The sequence below is a fragment of the Geotrypetes seraphini genome, chromosome 17 (assembly GCF_902459505.1).
Source record: "Geotrypetes seraphini chromosome 17, aGeoSer1.1, whole genome shotgun sequence".
In the NCBI taxonomy this organism is placed as follows: domain Eukaryota; kingdom Metazoa; phylum Chordata; class Amphibia; order Gymnophiona; family Dermophiidae; genus Geotrypetes; species Geotrypetes seraphini.
Window position 1 is genome coordinate 44373401 of NC_047100.1, and position 20641 is coordinate 44394041.

At 42.8% G+C, this 20641-nt stretch overlaps 1 protein-coding gene across 3 annotated transcripts in view; it reads left to right on the forward strand.

The window, feature by feature from the left end:
- DOCK3 (dedicator of cytokinesis 3) overlaps positions 1-20641 on the forward strand; it is a 694894-nt gene that overhangs the window by 142551 nt on the left and 531702 nt on the right. For all 3 annotated transcript variants that reach the window (XM_033926008.1, XM_033926006.1, XM_033926007.1), the window contains exons 10-11: positions 4225-4306; positions 13051-13111. In XM_033926008.1, the coding sequence (XP_033781899.1) occupies positions 4225-4306; positions 13051-13111 (143 nt within the window). The remainder of the gene's footprint in view (positions 1-4224; positions 4307-13050; positions 13112-20641) is intronic.

The following is a 20641-nucleotide window of genomic DNA, read 5'->3' on the forward strand; positions in this document are numbered from 1 at the left end:
AAGATTAAATATTAATAATATGATATCTGATGGTTTTCAATTGCAGAGGGGAGTTAGGCAAGGTTGTCCTTTATCTCCTTTGTTATTTGATGTTGTATTAGAACCCTTATTGTTAGCAATACAGCAAGCAAAGGGGATACAGGGTATTCCATATTCTGATATGGAATATAAACTTTCGGCTTATGCGGATGATATTTTACTTTATTTGAGGAATCCAGAATCTACCTTATCTTCTTTATTGGAATTAATTAATATGTTTGGCAAATTTTCAGGTTATAAAATTAATTGGAATAAATCTGAAATTATACCTTTAAATGTTCATTGTGTAAAAGGATTAATTGACGCTTTTCCGTTCATATGGAAAGAAGAAGGATTTAAATATCTTGGAATTCAAGTTAAAAATACAATTGAAGATACCGTAAAAGAGAATGAAAAATTTATATTAAAAAAAGTTACGGAGTTGTGTGAGCAATGGAACCCTTTACATATTTCTTGGTGGGGGAGAGTTCAAACTATTAAAATGATGATGTTGCCTGTAGTTTGTTACCAAATGAGTATGATACCTATTTATTTTCAGGGGTCCTTTTATAAAAAGCTTAATAGCATTTTAACAAAATTTCTTTGGCTTGGTAAAACACCTAGAATAGCTTTAGTAACTTTGCAAAAATCAATTAAGGAGGGAGGGGTAAATTTTCCAAATTTTTATAGGTACCATCAAGCCTATATTCTACATCAGGGTATGTATTGGATCCTCCCAGAACTTATAGATAATGCACCAGATTGGTTGTATTTGGAATGGCGCCTTATGTTTCCCCTAAATTTAGTTCATCTTCCAAGTATTAATATACCTAGAAGATACAGAGAAAATAAAATATTAATGGATACTTGGAAAACGTTGAGGTTTATAAGTAAATTAACACCTATCCCAATAAACAAATCAACTAATCAATCTCTATGGATAAACTCCAAGATCAAAATTGGCGGAGCTCAAATCCTTTGGAAGAACTGGATTATTGCAGGCATTAGATCTCTAGATGATGTTATTTCAGAAGGTAAACTGCTGGAATTTTCACAATTGCAACATAGATTTGGTCTTAATAAAACACAAAGTTTTAAATGGTTGCAATTGAAGCAGGCCATTCAGGTTGGGTTCCCTGAATGGAAAACATTGAATAATCAATATAGTTTAAAGTTCTTATGTTTTCAAGCAGACTTCCTAGGACATCAAGCCGCATTGTGGTATAAATTAATATCTGGATATTTAAATAAAAAACCAAAAAATGATCTAAGAGATATTTGGAGCATTGAGATTAAGCATCAAATTAATGCATCTCAATGGCCACTAATTTGGTCTTGGAGAATGAGATGTACAGTGTCAGCATCTATGAGACAAACTTGGTTCTTTTTATTACATAGAGCTTTTTGGACCCCTACACGTTTGCAAAAATTAGATAGTTCTAAGTCCAATAAATGCTGGCACTGTAATCTGGAACCAGGGACGTTAGATCACTTACTGTATCATTGTCCCTACATTAAAAGTTTTTGGAATGCAATTTGGCCACAAATTAATAAATTGATGGAAAATTATATAGCAATATCTTATGATACAGTGTTATTTGGAATGATGATGAGAAAAAAAAGTCAAATTTCACCAGAAAATAAGCTTTTATTAATTATGACAGGGGTTGCCATTCAGCATATAACCAACAATTGGAAGAATTATAATAACCTAAATTATACATTTTGGTGGAATACAATATGTCATATATTCAAAATGGAAAGAGCAATAGCAATACAAAGAGGGACATATACTAAATTTATAAAAATATGGGGGCCATTGACAAAATATTGCAATGAATAAATAGTAGGATTTTTCTTCTTCTTTTCTTCTTTTCAATATCTTCTTTGTGACACACATAGAGGGGGGTAGTGAAAATAATTTTTACATAATATGCTATAATATGATATACAATATGTAATGTATGATTGAAAAGTAATAGAAGGGTGGGGGGAGGGAGAGGGGAAATAAATATATTTAGAATATGATGTATTAGATATAAAAGTGATATTGTGTATTCATCAATTGTATTTTAATATTTTGTACACTTTATGTAAAACTTGAAAATAAAAAATAATAATGAAAAAAAGAAGAGACAGACATTCTGCCTGCTTAAGAGTAGATATAAATGTACAATCATGCATATTTTATAAAATATGTACAGAAATTGCAACACCACCTTTTAATACTCCCTACTACAGTGTTTTTCAACCTTTTTTGGGCAAAGGCACACTTGTTTCATGAAAAAAATCACGAGGCACACCACCATTAGAAAATGTTAAAAAATTTAACTCTGTGCCTATATTGACTATATATAAAGTTATTCTCTTGAATAGGAATCAAATAAACACAAAGAAAGTATTTTATAATTACTTTATTATGAAATATTAAGTAAACAGAATAGTGAAAAATTATAAAATACTTTATTCAGTGCGAAACCTGGGCCTGTTTGGCTGAACACAAAGCTGATATTCTGGCTGGAATCGAAGAAAGACACACACGTAGCTCTTCGTCAACAGCTCTCAGTCTCTCTCTGTATTTGGTTTTTATAGCATACAAAAATAGACAAATATACCCTCCATCCTTTTTATTAAACCACAATAGCAGTTTTTAGCGCAGGGAGCTGCGCTGAATGCCCAGCGCTGCTCTTGACGCTCATAGGCTCCCTGCGCTAAAAACCACTATTGCGGTTTAGTAAAAGGTGACCATGTTGTAAAATATAGACAGCAGATATAAATTCAGAACTGTGCATAGTAAGTGAAGGGAAGTTTTCATCTCTGGGAATTTACCCAGTTAACTATTAAGTTATTTGGGCAAATTCCTTTGAAAACTGTGGTAATACTGCCTCCACTTTGCTAAATTTAAAATAAATTCATTTTTCCTACCTTGTCTGGTGATTTCTGGTTGCACTTTCTTCTTCTGACTGTGCATCCAATCTTTCTTCCCTTCTATCAGCCTGTATGCTTTCTCTCCTCCACACCTCTAAACTAAACTAAACTAAACCTTGGGTTTATATACCGCACCATCTCCACGAATGCGGAGCTCGGCACGGTTTACAGGAAGAAAGATGAGAGAGGAACTACCTCATTCCCTCCCCCAACTTTTTCTTCCTCTCTCCCTGACCTTTCTTTCTTTTTTTCTGTTTCTCTTCTTTCCTTCTGTTTCCTTGCCTGCCCCCTTTCTTTCTTTCTCCCTGCCGTTCCCCAAGCCACTGCCACTGCCGCTGCCATCGAGGAACAGGACCCACCAATGGATAACAGGCCCCAAAGCCGACGCCGACGCATGCTCTCCCTGACGTCAATTCTGCAATCGGAGAGGAAGTTCCGCCCAGCCAGGCAGCGATTGGCTGGCCCGAACTTCCTCTCCGACTGCAGAATTGACGTCGGGGAGTAGAAGACTTATCGGCTCGATAGATTAGATCGCCAAGACAAAGTGAGTCCTGGGTGATCGACTCACTTTGCCTTGGCGAGCTACTGGCGCCCCTGCCTCGGGCCCCCTGTCAACTCCGGGCCCCTGAATGCAGGACTGGTAGTACTGCCCTGATGGCGGCCCTGCGGCACACCAGGCAACATCTCGCGGCACACTAGTGTGCCGCGGAACAGCGGTTGAAAAACACTGCCCTACTATACAAGCATTCTCCAACTTACATTGTGTGTACTTTTAGGCATGACCTAATTTTCAGACACTCCATTTATGCATTTAAAACAGCTGTTTATTTGCAAAATGTTTTAGTATAATCGCCCTTTTATTGAACTGTTTATTGATGAGAAGTACATTATTATGTAGTTCCAGTTTTGTTTTTGAGACAATGGAGTGCAAAGTGGCTTGCCCAAGATCACATGGAATATAATAGGATTTTGAACCCTGGGCTTCCTGTTTCTCAGCCCACTGTTTTAACTACTAATCCATATCCCCCCCCCTTTTTATGAAGCTGCGTTATGCTTTTTTATCGCCAACCGCAGTGGTATTAGCTCCGAGGCTCATAGGAATTCTATGAGCATTGGAGATAATTCTTCTGCGTCTTACGATAAAGCCTAACACAGCTTTGTAAAAGTGGGGAGGAGAAGGATATTGGTTAAATAATACCAAATTTGGTTGTACTATGTAAGGCATGTTGAGTGAAATTCATAGTATAATATACTGTATCTCTCTATATTGATTTTCAGTGAAAGGTTTATGGTGAGATTGAACAAAAATGGAGGCCCTAGAAACCCAGACAAGATAGACCGCCTCTGTGGCTTCTTCACAGTATGTACAAACTACTCAGCTGTTTATCTCTAAGAGCTTTCAGTTATGTTTTAGTCATGGGGAGCAAAGATAAAGGTCTGGATACACAAAACTCACCGTGTGCTTAGCAATTATCGTTAAGCCAATTTCAACAGGTTTAGCAAAAGTATTGCATCTGTTGATGCACAAAGTGGCAAATCACATTTTTTAAGTGGTTTGTAGCAGCCTCCAATAATCATATCTAAATATATTGCAACGAGCCTGAACTACACAAGCCCAATGAGAAAAACAATAATACTCTCAAAAATCACACTCTCAAAAAATCACAGCACAGCAATCATATGCACCATGCAAAACAAATAGAGCCACTTAGAAAATGTCTATGTATTCACATGAGATGCATTCAGATACTTCTGATTAAGCACATTTAAGGTTTTCACTGTATAAATTGCCACGAGGTAGGGAAAAAACCTCAGATCCCCCTCCCCCACCAACCAAACAACAAAAGTTGTGAAAAAGTGGAGGCTATCACGAGGTAAAGTTAAATCACTAGATGTGTGGTGTGCTTTCTATCTCCTATTTCAGAAGAATATTTTTTCATTGTGACTATAAGAGCACCAGTCGCTATAGATATTTATTTCATGGTGGATCCAGATACCTTCTTGATTTGCATTGCACAAGGCTTTTTCTTTAGTAAAATATTAAACGAGGAGGTTTTTTTATGCCAGTGATTTAACTTTACCCCATGATAGCCTCCACTTTTTCACGACTTTTGTTGTTTGGTTGGTGGAGGAGGGGATCTGAGGCTTTTTCCTACTTCGTGGTAATTTTTACAGTGAAGTGAAAACCTTAAATGTGCTTAATCGGAGGTATCTGAATGTATCTCATTTGAATACATAGACATTTTCTAAGTGACTCCGTTTGTTTCACATGGTGCATATGATTGCTGTGCTGTGAATTTTTTGAGAGCGTGGTTTATAATATATTGCAAAGAGGTTATTAAAATGAGCACTGCGATTGATGCCCACATGATGCACAAAATGAAGGGCTGTTTTGTAATGCTCAAAAGCTCTGACAGGTCTGGAGGTGCTGGTAGCATTAAAAAAGAGCGCCAAACAAAACAGCAGCTTTTTTTAAAATGCACATAGATGTGTGTGTCACACACAATATCTGTCCCCGTTGACCCCTCCCCTAAAAAAAACCAAACAACCCACACAAAAAGAAACCTTGTGCTGGGATGCCCCCAACAATGGCTTACAACCCCTGATCTTAAAAAAAGAAAATTTGGTAAGAGGGAAGCCCACACCCTCCTGCTTTGGAAACTTGGGCACCCCCCTCTTTAAATTAAAGGACAGCAGGAGGGATGCCCACTCCCTCCTGCTGCCGGGGCTCCCACAAACCCCCAACACTCTCCCAAACCCGCGACACTCTCCCAAACCCCCGACACCCACCCCGAACCACCAACATTATCCCAGGACAAGCAGGCAGCCTATTCACACATGTGGGTGACGTCATCCACGGAGTCCAGATGAGGACAGCCTCGCAAGCAGACTTGCTTGAAGAAACTCGTAAGTTTCCAGTCTGCCACACCGCGCATGCACAAGTACCTTCCCGCCCAGCACAGGGTGCGTCTCCCCAGTTCTCAGTTTTCCATGGAGCCGAGAAGTCTATCTTTGACGCTCTGTGCTGAACATAGTTCGCTTTGTGCCTTTTCACCGCGGCTCGTGTTTTATTTTCCTTATTACCATGTCGCTGTGCTTTTTTTTTTTTTCGGTCATTCTTCAAGAAAAAAAAAAAAGTTGATTTTTTTTTTTGGGTCGAGTGACTGGCGGGGCCTGTTGCACACCCTTCAGCCTGTGGGCTTTGACTTTGCGGCGGCTATCTTTTCTTCTATGTGCCAGCCGGTCACAGGCTTCAAGAAGTGTAGTCAGTGTGCGATCTCCCTCACTAACCTACACCGCTGGTGCCTTCAGTGTCTGAGACCTGACCATTGCCCGGAGTTGTGCGTTTGCTGTGCTACTCTTCAACCTCGAGCCCTCAAACGCCATCGAGTGCAAGTGGAGAAGATTTTTGGTATGGAAACCCGTGCTACACCCTCAACCTCCGACTCGGTCAGATCTGCTATGGGGTGTCCTCCTGCCTCCACGACTTCAGCCTCGACTCTCATCAGACCTTCCTCGTTTGGAATGTGCTCGACCTCGAGTAAATTTGCCAAGTCTTCTCCTGAGCTTCCCTCAGGTCAGATACCTCTGCAGGCAGTTCCAGCGGTGGTCCTCAAGCTACCCAAACATCATTCCTCCAAGTCAAAGCATTCTTCCTCTTCATCCTCGGAGCCTATAGCCTCAGCAAGTGGTTCAGTTTCAGACTTGGATCCACAATTGCAGGCTACCATCCAGACCATTTTAGAGCGGGAATTTGTTCAGTTACTGAAAAAATAAAGTCCTGCCTCGACTCTGCTTCCTGCAGTCCAGCCTGGGCACTCGGCAGTCTCACAAGAAGTTGAGTCCTTGCCTGTGCCTCGAGCTGAATCTACACAATCTATGTAAGGAGTTGAGTCTTTACGAGTGTCTCGTCTGGAATCCTCACACTCCATACAAGGAGCCAAGTCTTTGGGAGTGCTTTGAGATACAGAGTCTATGGGACTTCGATCTACAGCTTCCAGCCATATATCCTCACATAAGGCATTGCCCATTTCGAGGCATAGGGTGAAGTCTCCTCGACCTCACATGATACCTGCTTCCAAGCAGCACCCTCATCGCCGGTTGAGGCCCTCATCGAGGCGCCGGTCCTCCTCCAGAGAGAAGCCTTCCTCGTCCAAGCCTTCTAGCTCTTAGAGGCCTCCAACTCCTCGATCCAGGACACCAATAACAGAACCTGAAGGCTCTGCTTCTCCCAGTGCCTTGTCCAAGTCTGCTTATTCTCTGGGATATCAATACTCCAGGGAAGCTTCACCTTCGTTTTCCACTCGAGGCACTTAGAGTCCCTCTTGAGGCCATCCTCTTGCACAGGGGTCTTCAAAGTCCCTTCCTCGAGTGCCAAATCCAGTCAGGTTTTCGGGATTTCCCCAATGAATATGCATTGAAAGCAGTACATGCACATAGATCTCATGCATATTCACTGGGGAAATTTAAAAAACCTGACTGGATTCGGCCCTCGAGGAGGGACTTTGGAGACCCCTGGTCTTGCGGATCAACTGTCCTTTTCCTCCTTCCTCCGTCAAATGGCTGAGGCCTGGATCTTAAATTGGACTAAGTACTCTTAAGGAGTATTTAGAGGAAATGAGTATGCCTCGGCCTCCTGTGGAGTCTCTCAAACTCCCTCTTAACAGGCTTCTTTCTCAAACTTTAAAATGAAACCTGGAGACTCCTTATGCCATCCCTACTATTCCAGGCAAGTTGGAATTGAGGTATAGAACTGTACATTGCAAGGGCTTTGAGAACTCGCAACTATCTCATCAGTCCCTTCGTGTGGAATCTTCCTTAAAGAGGTGTCATCCTTCCAGGGTCTATGCTACCGTACCTCCTGGCAGAGAGGGCAGGACCATGGACAAATTTGGCTGTCATCTTTATCAAAATTGATGATGGCCTCCAGGGTTTTAAATTATAATTTTATCTTTACTACTTATTTCAAGTATTTTATTTTATAAATCTTTATTCATTTTTAAATCAAATCAACAAGTGCACAAAAATATATCATAAAGTAATTCCAATATAGCACTGTAATATCTAACACACAAAAACTAAATAGTGTAAGATCCCCACCCACCCACCCTTCATCACATTCTCAACAAAATAAAATATACTATTTTATACAACATATTATAACATATCTTATTGAATTGCACACCCAATCCACCCTCCCCGTTGAGTGTGCTAAATAGAACTAAGAAAGAAAAGAAAAGGAAAAGAAAAAAAAAATTGATGCCTATTCATCACAATATTTTTCCAATGGCCCCCATATCTTTGCAAAGTTATTATATGTCCCTATTGCTCTTTCCATCTTAAAAATATGGCATAACGAATTCCACCAGAATGTATAATTAAGATTCTTGTAATTTTTCCAATTATTGGTTATATGTTGAATGGCAAGTATTTTATTGATATTCTCCCTGGTTTTTCAAAAGACCTTGGTCAACACAGGCTTTTAGAGTTCCAGCAAGTCATTGCTACTTTAGCACAACTTAGGTTACACCTTCTTCAGTCACCTTATGATGACTTTGAACTTTCCTCGAGGGTCAGTGCTTTCTCAGTAGCGATGCGCCGCCTGGCCTGGCTTCGCACCATTAATATGGATCCCAACATTCAGGATTGTCTGGCCAATATTCCTTGTGAAGGCAATGACCTCTTTGATGAATCGATAGAGGCTGCCACCAAGAAGTCTGAGCATGCAAAATCTTTTGCTTCCATCATCAGACCAAAGCCTAAGCCAGCTCCTTCCAAGCCTCTTCCATCCTATCAGAGGCGTTATCCTCCGAGGGCAGCTCCTTACACTCGAGCACCTCACAAGAAACTGCAACAATAGCAGAAGCAACAGAAACCTCAGCCTTCTGCTACACCTAAGGCTTCTCAGCCTTTTTGACTGTCTCAAACAGAGCATAACCTCCATCGTTCTGCCTCTGTCCTCTCATCTTCCCATCAGAGGTCATCTCCATCATTTTTACCATCAATGAGAGACCATTACATCCGACCTCTGGGTACTGTCAATAATCAAGGAAGGATACTCTCTTCATTTTACTCAATCCCACCAGAGCTTCCTCCAAGAGAGTATCCTTCCAATCCATCCCAGGCAGCCCTTCTTCTTCAGGAAGCTCAAGCTCTGCTTTGTCTCTGTGCCATCAAGAAAGTTCCCTTGGAACAGCAGAGCAGGGGGTTTTACTCCCATTACTTCCTAGTTCCGAAGAAGATGGGTGATCTGCGGCCCATACTAGATCTCAGGTCTCTTAACAAATTTTTGGTCAAAGAAAAATTTTGCATGCTGTCCCTGGCATCCCTTTATCCCCTTCTAGATCAGAACGATTGGTTATGTTCTCTAGATCTCAAGGAGGCATACACGCACATCATTCATCGGCCTCCCATCAGTACCTCAGATTTCGGGTGGGGAATCTGCATTTTCAGTACAGAGTGCTACCCTTCGGCCTGGCATCATCTCCAAGAGTGTTCACCGTGCCTAGTAGTGGTGGCAGCAGCTCTGCGGAACCATGGTCTTCAGGTGTTCCCCTACTTGGACGACTGGCTCATCAAAGAATCAACATCTCAAGGGGTTATTGCAGTGACCCAATGGACTACGTGATTCCTTCAAAGCTTGGGATTCGAAATCAACTTTCCCAAATCCCATCTTCAGCCCTCTCAGAACTTACAGTTCATCAGAGCTGTTCTGGACACTGTCCAACTCGGAGCATTTCTTCCTCAGCAGCATCTGGATGCTCTTCTTCAGTTTTGCTGCAAAGTGTCTTCCTTTCTTCACTCTCAGCGAGACACATTTTGATACTACTCAGTCACATGGCCTCAACCGTTCACGTGACTCCTTATGTCAGACTTCACCTCAGAATTCCTCAGTGGACCCTGGCATCTCAGTGGGCGCAGGCTTGCAGCTCACTCTCAACACATTACAGTCACTCCTTCATTGAGACAGAGTCTCCACTGGTGGATGCTGTCTTCAAATCTTTCCAGATGTTTACTGTTCCAGACACTCCCTCATCAGAAGGTCCTCACGACAGATTCCTCGACCAACGCTTGGGGGGCTCATCTCAACGGTCTCCATACTCAAGGCCACTGGTGCAGCATGGATCGTCAGTGTCGCATCATTCTGTTGAAACTCAGAGCGATCTTCAATGCTCTCAAAGCTTTTCAGCATCTTCTGCACAATCAAGTAGTCCTTATTCGGACAGACAATCAAGTCGCCATGTACTACGTCAACAAGCAGGGAGGAACGGGATCTCTCCCTCTTTGTCTGGAAACTCAAAGGATATGGGACTGGGCGATCCATCACAACACCTTCCTGAAAGCAGTTTACATTCAAGGAGAGAAAAACTGTCTTGCGAACAAATTGAGTCGCCTTCTGCAACCTCACGAATGGATACTCAATTCCTCGCCTCTACATCACATTTTTTTTCAGAGGGGAACACCTCAAATAGATCTCTTTGCGTCTCCCTACAACCACAAACTGCCTCAGTTCTGCTCCAGGATATATTCTCCTCTTCGCCTCGAGGCAGATGTTTTCCTTCTGGAATGGACAAATCTGTTCCTGTATGCATTCCCTCTCATTCTCAAGACTCTTGTCAAGCTCAAGAAAGATCATGCCACCATGATTCTAATAGCTCCTCGGTGGCCCATGCAACCCTGGTTCTCCTTTCTACTTCAGCTCAGCAGCAGGGAGCCATACCTTCTACCAGTTTTTCCATCTCTGCTTACACAGAGTCAGGGATCTCTGCTTCATCCCAACCTGCAGTCTCTACACCTGACAGCTTGGTACCTCTTAACATAACTCATATTCAGTTTTTGCAACCTGTTCGGGGCATTTTAGAGGCTTCCAGAAATCCTGCCACTAGACAATGCTACCACCAAAAATGGACTAGATTTTCTACATGGTACTTCTCTCATAACAAAGAGCCTCAAGATACCTCCTTGTCTTCCATCTTAAGATTATCTTCTGCACTTATCTTCCTCTGCCCTCAAGTCTACATCCATTCGAGTCCATCTTAGTGCAATTGCTGCTTTCCATCAGCCTATTGAAGGGAAATCCCTTTCTGTTCATCCTGTGGTTTCCAGATTTATGAAAGGACTTTTCAATGTCAAAACTTCTCTCGAACCACCTCCAGTGGTTTGGGATCTCAATGTTGTTCTTCTCAATTGATGAGGCTTCCTTTTGAATCAATGGATATGGTTCATCTCAAATATCTCACTTGGAAAGTGGTGTTTCTCATTTCACTCACATCTGCTCGAAGAGTCAGTGAGCTGCAAGCTTTAGTTGCTGATCCACCTTTCACAGTTTTCCATCATGACAAGGTGGTCCTCCGTACTCATCCTAAATTCTTACCTAAAGTGGTTTCAGAATTTCATCTCAATCAATCCATTGTACTTCCAGTATTTTTTCCAAGGCCTCATTCTCATCCTGGAGAATCAGCTCTTTATACCCTGGATTCTAAGTGTGCTTTGGTCTTCTACTTAGAATACACCAAACCACACAGATCTGTTCCTCAACTCTTTGTCTCTTTCGATCCGAATAAGCTGGGACATCCGATTTCTAAGTGAACCATCTCCAACTGGATGGCTGCTTGTATATATTTCTGCTGTGCCCAGGCTGGACTGCATCTACAGAGTCGAGTTACAGCCCACAAAGTCAGAGCCAAGGTGGCTTCAGTAGCTTTCCTCAGATCCACTCCTATGGAGGAAATTTGCAAAGCTGCCACCTGGTCCTCGCTTCACACTTTCACCTCTCATTATTGTCTGGATGTTTTCTTCAGACAGGATAGCCATTTTGGCCAGAGTATTACAAAATGTATTCTCCTAAGTTGCCAACTCTCCCACCATCCCATTCTGGTTAGCTTGGAGGTCACCCACATGTGAGAATAGGCTGCTTGCTTGTCCTGGGATAAAGCACAGTTACTTACCGTAACTGTTGTTATCCAGGGACAGCAGGCAGCTCTTCTCACAACCCATCCACCTCCTCTGGTTGGCTTCTCTGCTAGCTATCTGAACTGAGGAGACTCGCCCTGTGCTGGGCGGGAAGGCACTCGCGCATGCGCGGTGCGGCAGACTCAAAAACTTCAGAGTTTCTACAAGCAAGTCTGCTTGCGAGGCTGTCCGCATCCGGGCTCCATGGATGATGTCACCCATATATGAGAATAGCTGCCTGCTGTCCCTGGATAACAACTGTTATGGTAAGTAATTGTGATATTTGTGCTTACGCAAGATAGATGACTGGATGTTAACAAATAAGCTCAATTTGAATATTTCAAAAACTCAAATTATATTCCTATCATCATATTCCTCATAAGATAGTCCCCCTAAAGTCATAATTGTAGATATTCAGGTTCCAGTTGTGACACAAATTCAATACTTGGGAGTAATGATTAACTCCAAGTTGACACTTAAGTGTCAAGTACAAAAAGTAATGTCGGGTATTTTGTAGACTACATACATTGCGTAGATTGAGAGTATCTGACAGAGGATAACTTTAGGAAAGTTATTCAAAGACTACTGTAATGAATTACCTTTAGGAATATCTAAAAACTTTGTGAGTGCTACAAGTGGCCCAGAACACAATAGCCACATACTTCTCCACTTTTAAAATGCTTACACTGGCTGCCGAACTAGCAGAAAATTTCAAGTTATATTGCTGGTATTGAGTAATACCATCTCTGTTGCCATCACTGCTAGATTAAGATTGTATCAGCTTCCGAGAGCTATGAAATCAATGAATCAGGCTAAGTTAGATGTACATTCCTTACAAACTGTAAGACTAGAGCAATACCAGTCTTTTATTTTCTTCTGCTGGTTGTGAAGGAATTTAAAAAAAGGTTTGAAAACTTTTCTGTTTCAGCAGGTATATGAGCAAGTTTAGAGAGTACCTATGTGAATTACTTATAGAGAATCATTGTATTTGTATTGCATTGTGATGTTATATTGTATTATTAGTGTTCCTCTGTACCCTGTTTAGAAGATTTGATAAGTGGTTCATAAATGTTTCAAAAAAAAAAAAAAATCTCAAACTAACAATGATACAGGTTCATCTACTGTTTTTCTCTCCTTTTATCCATATATTAGGATCTGAGCAGCAAGGACATGAAGAGAGATTTATACATCATAGCCCATGTGATCCGCATAGGTAGGATATTAAAGGTCCAAATTTTAAATCATTCACAAAATAATTGTACTATATATGGCTAGTTTCTCAGGTTAAACATAATATCCCAGGACAAGCAGGCAGCATATTCTTGACTGATGGGTGACGGCACCGACGGAGCCCCGGTACGGACAATTTTAGAGTGATTGCACTCTAAGAACTTGGAAAGTTCTGGTAGGCCGCACCACGCACGCGCGAGTGCCTTCCCGCCCGACAGAGGCGCGCGGTCCCCAGTTTCTTAGTTAAGTTCTTTTTTTCTATAAATATTGCCTTCCCGCTCGCGTAAACCCTTTTGGAAATTTTATTTCCGTTCTTTCTTTTCTTTTCTTAAAAAAAAACAAAACATTTTTTTCTTCAGTTTTCGGTTAGCCCCGGCGGGGCCTATTGCCATCATCAAGGCCTCGGCCTTCGATTTGGCAGAAGCCGTATTCACTTTCATGCCCCCTCAACCCGGGTTTAAAAAGTGCCAGCGGTGCGCTCGACCAATTTCACTGACAGACCCACACAACTGGTGTCTGCAGTGTCTTGGTCCTGACCATCGAGCGTCTACCTGCTCCCGCTGTGCGACTTTAAAGAAGAGAACACTTAAAAACCGCCAGATACAGCAGCTGTTATTGTTTGGCGCCGAGATGTCTGATTCCGCACCACCGGCACCGACGTCGGCTCCATCTCAGTCGGCACCTACTTCATCGACACCGCGCGATACCGCGCCGGCGTCGCACCCCGCAGGTAAGCCGGCTAAGAAGCCTTCCCCGTTGGAGCGTCCTCCGGTCTCAGTAGCAGCGAGTCCAATCCTGCCGACCACGAGGCGCCCACGGAAGTGCTCCGCTCCGATTGAGGTGAGCCCCTCGACATCGGGTTCCTCTTCGGAGTGTAGAGCGGCACCCAAGGTACCGCAGAAGAAAAAAGCGGTACCGGTGCCTTCATTGGACGAGCGCATTGCCGCCGTCCTGCAGGTCCAGCTAAAGGAACAACTCCAACAGCTACTCCCTGCTCTTTTGACTCCGAGCCTTCCAGTCCCGGTCCGGTCTGAGCCGCCGGTACCGACGGTGCAGCAGCCCCCTTTATCGGCATCCACTTTGTCGGTACCGGGGCACATCACTTCTTCGGTATCAATGCCAGTCTTGGCACCGGAACCGAGACACCAGGCTGTTCAAACATCGGCACCGGCACAACCCTTAACATCTCCCGGTACCGGTTCACAGAGGTCTGGTAAGTCGACTCATAAAACTCGACACCTAGAACCCTCCACACCGGAGTCACGAGACCGCAGTTTTCAGGTGAGGTACCCTGATCTGTGGGGTGAATCACCACTCTGAGGGAGAGTGTTCATCAGGAGACGAGGATCCTTCTGGTTTTGATCCATCTTCCAAACCTGATGCAACTTCTTTCACCTCTTTTCTTAAAGAGATGTGTGACTCTTTATCTATTCCCTTGGAGGCTGAATCCAAAAAATCCAAGGCATTTTTAGATGCTCTTGACTTTGACCAGCCTCCAAGGGAATTTCTCAAGCTGCCTCTCCATGACATTTTAAGAGAGACATTTTACAAAAATCTAGAGACACCCTTGACCATTCCAGGAGCTCCCCGTAAACTGGACTCCTTATATAAGGTTATACCAATTCCAGGCTTTGACAAGCCTCAACTCCCCCATGAGTCTTTATTAGTAGAGTCTACTTTAAAGAAATCCACGGGGGCTAGTGTATATGCTTCTGTCCCTCCTGGCAGGGAAGGTAAGGCCATGGATAAGTTTGGCAAAAGGCTGTATCAAAATGCAATGCTAGCGAACAGGTGAGGAAACTATGCTTTCCATTTTTCCTTTTATCTTAAGCATCTTATTCAAAGTTTGTCATCTTTTGAGAAATATCTCCCTGACCGTAAGAAATCAGCCTTTCGCCAAACTTCTTCATCGCTCTTGCAACTACGTAAGTTCATGGTCAGATCAATCTATGACACTTTTGAGCTGACTTCTAGAGCCACGGCTATGTCAGTGGCTATGCGACGACTGGCCTGGCTCAGAGTGTCCGAACTCAATGTCAATCACCAAGATCGACTGGCCAATGCACCTTGCTTAGGGGATGAGCTGTTCGGAGAATCCATGGACTCTACTACTCAGAAACTTTCAGCTCATGAGACTCGATGGGATACTCTCCTTAAGACAAAGAAGAAGACCCCACCTTCTAGGCCTTTTCGTCAACAATCGGCCTACCAACGAAGGTTTGTGGTTCGTCCCTTACCTCAAACACAGCAACAACCCAGGCGTCAGAGGCAGCAACAGAGGCAACCTGCTCGACCTACCCAGCAGCAACAGCAAGTGAAACCTCCTCCTTCTCAAAAGTCAACTCAGCCCTTTTGACTTGGTTCTCCTGGACATAGCCAATCTTCCTCCTTCTACTCATCTTTCACAGCCCATAGGAGGACGCCTTAAACATTTCATAAGCCGTTGGGAAACCATCACCTCGGACCTGTGGGTCCTCAACATCATCCGCCACGGCTACTCTCTCAACTTTCAGACACCTCCTGCCCAAAGTCTGCCAAGAGAGTCTGCTTTCAACACTCCTCGGTCTTCCCTCCTTCTTCAAGAAGTTCAATCCCTCCTCCTTCTGAACGCTATAGAGGAAGTTCCTCTAGATCAGAGAGGGCAGGGATTTTACTCCCGTTATTTTCTAGTCCCCAAAAAGACAGGAGATCTAAGACCCATTCTAGATCTTCGCGATCTAAACAAATGCTTGGTCAAGGAGAAATTAAAAATGCTTTCTCTGGCCACTCTTTACCCTCTTCTCAATCAAGGCGACTGGCTATGTTCCCTCGATCTCAAAGAAGCATACACTCATATACCGGTCAATCTGGCCTCCAGACAGTACCTACGCTTCATGATCAATCGTTGTCATTACCAATACAAGGTGCTACCCTTCGGTCTTGCCTCCTCTCCAAGAGTGTTCACCAAATGTCTGATTGTGGTGGCTGCCTTTCTACGATCTCACCACCTTCAGGTCTTTCCTTACCTGGACGACTGGTTAATCAAGGCCAATTCATCTCAGACTGTTCTCCTGGCCACCAACCAAACCATCATGTTTCTTCAACTTCTGGGGTTCGAGATCAATCTACCCAAATCTCATCTCATCCCCACTCAGAGACTTCAATTCATCGGAGATGTTTTGGACACAGTCCTCATGAGAGCGTTCCTGCCATCCAACCGTCTTCAAACGCTTCAATCTCTGTGTCAGCAGGTGCTTCTACAACTTTCCATCTCTGCCAAGCAAATGATGATACTCTTGGGTCACATGGCCTCCACAGTTCATGTCACACCCTTCGCACGTCTTCACCTGCGCACTCCTCATGGACCCTAGCTACCCAGTGGTCCCAAGCGATGGATCCTTGCTCACGTCACATATCTGTCACATCATCTCTTCGTCAGTCTCTACAATGGTAGTTGATATCCTCAAATCTCTCCAGAGGTCTTCTGCTCCATCTACCTCCTCATCAACTAATCATCACCACCGACGCCTCCCCTTATGCCTGGGGAGCTCATTTGAACGAGTTCCAAACTCAAGGCCTTTGGACAGCCCAGGAAAAGAAGCATCACATCAATTTCCTGGAACTCAGAGCGATGTTTTATGCCCTCAAGGCCTTCCAACATCTTCTCTTTCCTCAAGTTCTCCTGCTGTGCACAGACAATCAAGTTGCGATGTACTACATCAACAAGCAGGGTGGTACGGGCTCTCGCCTCTTGTGCCAGGAAGCCCAGAGGATCTGGACTTGGGCCATAAATCACCATCTATTCCTGAAAGCTATCTACATTCAGGGAGAAAAGAATTCCTTAGCGGACAAGCTCAGCAGAATTCTCCAGCCTCACGAGTGGACACTCGATCCTTTCATTCTACAGTCCATCTTCGCTCAATGGGGCACTCCTCAGATAGACCTCTTTGCAGCTCCTCACAATCACCAGCTGCCCCTATTCTGCTCCAGACTCTACTCTCCTCACCGTCTGGCAGCGGATGCATTTCTCCTCGACTGGTCCAATCTGTTCCTGTACGCTTTCCCTCCTCTGCCTCTCATGTTGAGAACCTTGTTCAAGCTCAAGAGGGAACGAGCCACTATGATTCTGATTGCTCCGAGGTGGCCCAGGCAACATTGGTTCTCCCTTCTACTTCAACTCAGTTCCAGGGAACCTTTTCTTCTTCCACTGTTTCCTTCTCTGCTTACACAGCATCAGGAGACCCTTCTACATCCCAACCTCCAGTCTCTGCACCTGACAGCTTGGTATCTCTCGGGCTGACTTCTCATGATACTCTTTTGTCTCAGCCCGTTCGTTCCATTCTAGATGCCTCCAGGAAACCAGCCACTCTGCAATGTTACCATCAGAAGTGGACAAGATTTTCTTCCTGGTGTCTTCTTCACCATCTTAATCCCACTTCCCTGGCAGTGGAGACATTGTTGGATTATTTGCTTTCTTTGTCTGACTCTGGCCTTAAGTCTTCTTCCATCAGAGTCCATCTCAGTGCCATTGCTGCCTTCCATGAGCCGGTTCATGGAAAACTTCTCTCAGCTCATCCCCTGGTGTCCAGGTTCATGCGAGGTCTTTTCAATGTGAAACAACCTCTTAAAGCCCCTCCTGTTATCTGGGATCTCAATGTGGTTCTTTCCGCCTTAATGAAGCCTCCATTTGAACCTTTAGCTACCACTCCTTTCGAGTTTCTCACTTGGAAGGTACTTTTCCTTATTGCTCTTACCTCTGCCAGGAGGGTCAGTGAGCTACATGCACTAGTTGCAGATCCACCTTTTACGGTCTTTCATCATGACAAGGTGGTTCTGCGTACACATCCAAAGTTTCTCCCTAAGGTTGTCTCTGAATTCCATCTCAACCAATCCATTGTTCTGCCTGTCTTCTTTCCGAAACCTCACTCTCATTCTGGGGAACAGGCTCTGCATACTTTGGATTGTAAGAGGGCTCTAACTTACTATCTAGAGCGTACGAAACCCCACAGATCAGTTCCCCAACTCTTTCTGTCCTTTGATCCAAATAAATTGGTACGTCCTGTTTCTAAACGTACGTTGTCTAATTGGCTGGCAGCGTGCATTTCATTCTGTTATGCTCAGACCGGACTGACACTGGAAGGTTCTGTCACGGCCCATAGAGTCCGAGCGATGGCAGCATCTGTAGCTTTCCTCCGTTCCACTCCTATTGAGGAAATCTGCAAGGCTGCTACTTGGTCCTCAGTTCATACTTTTACATCTCATTATTGTCTGGATGCATTCTCCAGACTGGATAGACACTTCGGCCAATCTGTTTTGCAAAATTTGTTTTCCTAATGGCCAACCTTCCCTCCATCCCTCTTTTTGTTAGCTTGGAGGTCACCCATCAGTCAAGAATATGCTGCCTGCTTGTCCTGGGATAAAGCACAGTTACTTACCGTAACAGGTGTTATCCAGGGACAGCAGGCAGATATTCTTGCGTCCCTCCCACCTCCCCGGGTTGGCTTCTTAGCTGGCTTATCCTAACTGGGGACCGCGCGCCTCTGTCGGGCGGGAAGGCACTCGCGCGTGCGCGGTGCGGCCTACCAGAACTTTCCAAGTTCTTAGAGTGCAATCACTCTAAAATTGTCCGTACCGGGGCTCCGTCGGTGCCGTCACCCATCAGTCAAGAATATCTGCCTGCTGTCCCTGGATAACACCTGTTACGGTAAGTAACTGTGCTATATTTCAGTCAATATGTATCAATATTATCATAAAAATGAGAGGCAGAATACAGTCATAATTAATTGAAGCCCTTTAAATATATAGTACAAGTTCAATATAGCTTCTACATAAAGCTATCCCAGTAAGATTTCTGAATATTTTAAAGCAGATTTTCTGCCAGTTTATTTATGTACGATGGTTAAATCAATGATCCTGAACTTACATGGATAAGTTATACATTTAAAGTTAGAATGGCTAGCCAGTTCATCTAAAACAGGAATTCTGAACTTAATCCTCGGTACACACCCAGCCAGTCAGATTTTTAGGATACCCACAATGAATATGCATGAGATAAATTTACATGCACTACCTCTATTATATCCAAATCTAATGCATATTCATAGTGGGTATCCTTTGTATAACGACTCGTCTCCCTCAACCGTGACAGATGCCAACAGTATAAGGTGGCTTGCCTCAAGGTTTTGTTTTGTCACGATTGGTTGCTAGACATCAGTGGGCCACCTATTGCTGCTTACAATTGGGATGCCCGTTTATAGAATCAGCCCCTAAATGTCTTCGTTACAACATTATTAATAATTAGATAAAATCTTTTCCATTGGGAACAAAATTATCCACAAGGGGTTTATGAATTGTATCTAAATATGAACATTTTAAAGTGTCTGTTAAAAGTACAACTCATATCATGTTTCCATTTAAATGAATTGTTATATTTTCCCACAATATGTAATCATGGCTAGTGTATTTCTTCTAAAATCAATAACTCTATTTCATGTTGAAAAAGTGTATACTTCTGGATTAATTAACAGAACAAATTTCTTACCTCTTAATATTCTCTAACTTGTATAAAAAGCTGAGAACAATTACAGACAATTTTAGGCATTGCTCTTTACCAATCAATGGTGCATCATCATTTTGAAGCCAGTTTCCCATTCTAAATGATTGACAATTGATATGGCAAACTTAACTGCATCTTTACATTTAGTGTCATGAGACTGAACCTAATTTAGGGAAAATTTCCACCTTTATTCAAACTGCTATTTCCGTTTGTTTTCAAATTTAAATCTTAAAATCTTACAATCAGTGCCTTGTTTGAACTGAGTGAAACTATTGACATCCTGATTTCAATATTAAAAGCTTTATTTAAAATTATAAGAAAGGATCCAAACTAACTGGATCTTCCGTGATGCATATAACTGTTGAAGACTTGGAATCAGCCAAGGTTATTTAATAATCTGTACCTAGCTTCCCTATTGTGGTTTACCCTTCTTATTCTTTTTACTTTTAAATTGTAGTTCTCCCCATTTTCCTATTGTTTCACATGTGTGATGTATTGTTTAGTCGGTACTCATTTGTTCATTGTTTTCCCCTTTTTAATACAAATTGTAAAATGCTTAGAAATCTTGATTTGCGTTTTATCAAAATTTTTATAAACTTCAAACTTGAAGCTAACAAACATTTAGCCTCTTTTATCAAAACCCGATAGTGTGGGCCATTGCGGTAAATGCACTGAAGCCCATAAGAATTAAAAGTTTTTTTGGTGCATTTTCCCTACAGCATTCGCTAGCATGGCTTCAAAAAAGAGGCCCATTGTTTCTTTTCAGGAAAATATGCTTTTCAATTAATAAACTAAACAAATTTCTTACCTCTGAATACCTAGCTTGTTCAGAAAGATTGCATGCAATTCCAACTGTTCTTAATAGCAAACAAAGACTGAGAAGTTAGTCATTTTAAACATAGTAACATAGTAAATGACGGTAGATAAAGACCTGAACGGTCCATTTAGTCTGCCCATTAGATAGACCCATTAAAAATA